General features: G+C 59.0%; 2 protein-coding genes across 2 annotated transcripts; both read right to left on the bottom strand.

The window, feature by feature from the left end:
* Positions 1 to 4: 4 nt before the first annotated feature.
* Positions 5 to 277, bottom strand: PUNSTDRAFT_35457 (uncharacterized protein; the record flags this gene model as incomplete). Its single annotated transcript, XM_007389346.1, has 1 exon — positions 5 to 277. A coding segment is annotated over one exon (273 nt), but the record flags the coding sequence as incomplete, so codon positions are not given.
* Positions 278 to 618: 341 nt separating this feature from the next.
* Positions 619 to 2,853, bottom strand: PUNSTDRAFT_48138 (uncharacterized protein; the record flags this gene model as incomplete). The annotated part of the gene is made up of 1 exon (XM_007389345.1): positions 619 to 2,853. The coding sequence occupies one exon, from the start codon at positions 2,851 to 2,853 to the stop codon at positions 619 to 621; it is 2,235 nt and encodes a 744-aa protein (XP_007389407.1).
* Between the last annotated feature and the right edge of the window lie 699 nt (positions 2,854 to 3,552).

Raw genomic sequence — 3,552 nt, 5'->3', positions numbered from 1 at the left:
GCCGAATGCCGGGGGCGATAGGGATGTTCTTGAAAACCCATGGGATGTGCTCGACGGTTGGGATCAGGATCGGGTCAAAGTAGTCCGCAGAGAACCGCCCTTTCTCCGATTCGTCCCAAGCCACGGCTTCTTCGTTCACGCGCAGGACCCAGTGTGCGAGACGCTCTTCCTCTGGCCAGAGGAAACCGTCGGAGTTGAGCTGCTGGGCTTCGTATCGCTCCTGGGTGTAGCGCTCGCCAGGTTCGAAAGGAGGCGGGTGGGTCGGCAGAGGTTGCATAGTTGCCAAGATGTCGAGAGCGTGTCGCCGGACGATGCGAAATTGTTCCGGGAGGATGGCGGAGACTGGCTTCACACGGCGTGCCACGGGTTTGTATTTGGCGCCAAAAGCGGATGTGTCAGGAAGCGGAGAGGCATGCGCAAAATTCAGAAGTTCCAGTTCGAAGATTGTAGCCCGAGACGAGAAACCGGCGATGAGCGGCGATGATGGAGGGCAAGGAGAGTTGAGATGAGAGGACAAAAATGAGAAAGCGGAAGAATCATAGAGTGGAAGGCGAGTAGCGCTGATTAGGGCGGATGAGCATGTTGCGTCTCGTCGAGTGGGTCTCGGTTCATCGACTGCTAAAAATCCTCGGAATGCGGGCGCCGGGGAACACTTCGCTCGTGCGTAGGGATCTGAACGCGCCGCCGCGATACTGGGTCAGTGATTGTGATGTATTGATTGCCATCGGGGAAGTCCTGAGTTATGCAGCTTGCAAACGTGTGGAAGGCACGACCCATGAGCACTTCCCAGGGCGCCTCCGGTACGACCTGGACCTGGAGATTGAAGGTGAGGCCGCCGATCTCGAACGGGACATCCTTGAGTGATCCACAGGACTGCGTTGTGGTATTGTTGGCAACCTCGATTGTGATCCGGTCGTCCACGTTGAGTGGCCATTTCAGCTGTTCCCAAACGTCTTGACGCATCGCGACCATCTCGCATCCCGTATCGAGGATGCACTCGGGCTGGATTGTGCCGCCTACAACCGGACGAATTGTGCGTAGGCGACAGTTACTTGCTGAGGCTGGTACCGGGCGCGGAGAGTCGACATCGGCAAAGTGCGCGGAAGATGTTTGTGAGAAGTCATTGGTCGACGTAGAAGGTGCTGGCGTTGTCGAAGAGTCGAGCTGTGTGCGCTTCGTCGAGATGTGACGGCTGAGTTCCTTCCGAACGTCGGGACTGACTGCGAGCAAGTGACGGGGTGACACCAGTAGCGGTTGATCGAGGAGTTGCTTGACGAGATTAGGCGCGTTTGCATCATTTTCAATGGGCGCTTGGTATCGGAACTGAGGAGCAGTCGGCGGTGCGCGAGGTACGTGCACTGAGGGTCCGTTCGGCTGGTAAGGCTGAGCTGGCGGGCGCGGTCCTGGAGCTGGCACGGCGACGGGAGGAGCAGGCGTTTCGCTAGGCTTGCTAGAGGTGGACTTCGCGCTGTCGTCCGAAAAGCGGACCTCCTTTTTCTGGCTAAGGCGACTGGATGTCCTCCTCGGTGCCTTGACGCCGTCTGCGACTTGCTGCTTGCGCGCCTCCAAAGCAGCCTCGAAAATCTGAACACACGGATCGGAGGAAGGGAGGTGCTCGAGTTGCGCACGCAGGAGGTCTTGAACCGGGTCGTCGTCTTCATCAATGATCTCTTCAATGCGCGCACCTTCGAAAGCGGGAGTAGGGGTGGCCGGCAACGTTACTCCCTCATTAAACGCCGCCAGCTTGCCAAAAAAATGCGAGGCCATGTGCGGGGGGTCGTCGCGTTGCCCTCCCCGAAGATCCGATGCCGTGCTGCCAGGGTAGAGTGCGTGGAACTTCTCGAACCTTTCTTTCATTGTCGGCGCTTCGACATGCCGCGGGAGGAATTGTCCGTTCGGTAGCGTGAAGCGCCCCGCTTCGTTTCGTATAGCCTTCCCGGTGCGGACGAGTTCGTGACCATCTGGGCATGAGCTGACTCGGCAGCCGGGCTTGCCGCACATGTGGCAGTCATTGGAGTACGGACGAGAGGCGAGAGGCGGCTGCGATGCCGGGTGGTGGGCGGTAGGGGCTGTAACCGGGACTTGAGCGGACGAGGTGCGCGTGTTCTGTTGAGCTGCGAGCGCCGCGCTGATGTAGTACTGGATATCCTCAACTTTGATCATACCGGCAGGCGCTGCGATTGTAGCTGAGGGCGAAGCCGCCGGTGAAATCCCCCGCGGATATTCCGCAGCAGGCGTGGGAAAATGTGTCCGAGGCAATTCCGCAGCGAAGACAGCACCCTGCCGCGCCGATAGGAGATGGTCAGCTTGCGCAAAGACTTTGTCGCGCGGGATAGCCTCATTCGGGTTCTGAGATGGGTGTAGTACCGCCAGTTGGAAGTCGAGTCGTTCGCGCAAGGGACCGGTGAAGCCGTCGATGAATAGAAAGTTCGCCTCGTTCTCGGAGAGCCAGAGCTTCTTGATGAGGTACTGAGCTATGCCTTTGAAGTCGCGGTAGTATGATCCGAGCTCGTTACGCAAAGAGATGGGACTCGCCGCGCGTGCAGAGACGATGCGCCGCAGGTCTTCGCGCGACCACTGAGCTTCGGGCTTCGAACCCGGGTACATCTCGAAGATGGCAGTCTTGAGCGCGGCGTAGTCCTTCGCGTCATAAGCCGATTCCATCTTCCATGTGCTGGCAGGCTTGGCGGTGGCATAGCGCACGACGTGGCGGACCTTTTCGGCGTCGTCCGCAATCTTGCACGAGAGGAAGAGCTCTTCAAGCTCCTCAAAGTATCGGCCGAGCTCCGCCGGGTCGTCGTCGAAGGTTGGCGCCGAGGCGCTTCCGCGTGGAGGCATGGTCGGGTCGGGCATGGTGTCCGCAGGAGAGTCAGGGTTGTTAGGAGGTTCTGGTGGCGTGTAAGAGGTGGTATCGTTAAAGTCGACAGTAGCTTCGTCGTCTAGGCGGGTCCAAGGGGGATACGAGAAGTGGGTGGAGGGATCGGGGTCGAGATCGCGTTCTTCAGAGGCGCGTAGTAGTTGTTCGTGGAGCGTAGGTGCCGAGGTAGTGGTAGTTTTGATAAACCGTCCTCGGGAGTCCCGAGGGAGATATGCTTTAGCGGGTTTCTTGGGCGGCACGATGATCAGAGACCCTCGCGGTGGGCTCCAGTTGTAGGTCGGTGAATCGGGGGTGAGTCCGAGAGACCTGAGGTGTCGTGTCCGGTCGGCGACCAGAGGCGGATGCACAACCGACGGGCGAGGATGATCGGGGTGCCGGAGGGCGAGAGATTGAGGAGAGTTTGTCGCAGGGGAGTATCACAGACGCAGTCGCAGTCGCAGACGCAGACGCAGGGGCAGACACGGTATAGACACAATGGGGGGATGTAGACTTATGGCTTCGGGTTCGCAATGATGCTGAGAGGGCTCGAGGAAACTAGGTTGCTGCTACTTAGTACATGGAGGGACTGTATTTATACTCATCGCGACTGTCGTGGCCAGCGTTGCATACAACGCTCCCCTCTCGCTCCATCGTGGCCTTGACCTCCTCGTCCGCTGGGTGCATTGTCGTACGTG

Source organism: Punctularia strigosozonata (assembly GCF_000264995.1).
Source record: "Punctularia strigosozonata HHB-11173 SS5 unplaced genomic scaffold PUNSTscaffold_70, whole genome shotgun sequence".
In the NCBI taxonomy this organism is placed as follows: Eukaryota; Fungi; Basidiomycota; class Agaricomycetes; order Corticiales; family Punctulariaceae; genus Punctularia; species Punctularia strigosozonata.
Note: the sequence above shows the minus strand (reverse complement) of the source record. Positions and strands in the feature narration are given on the sequence as shown.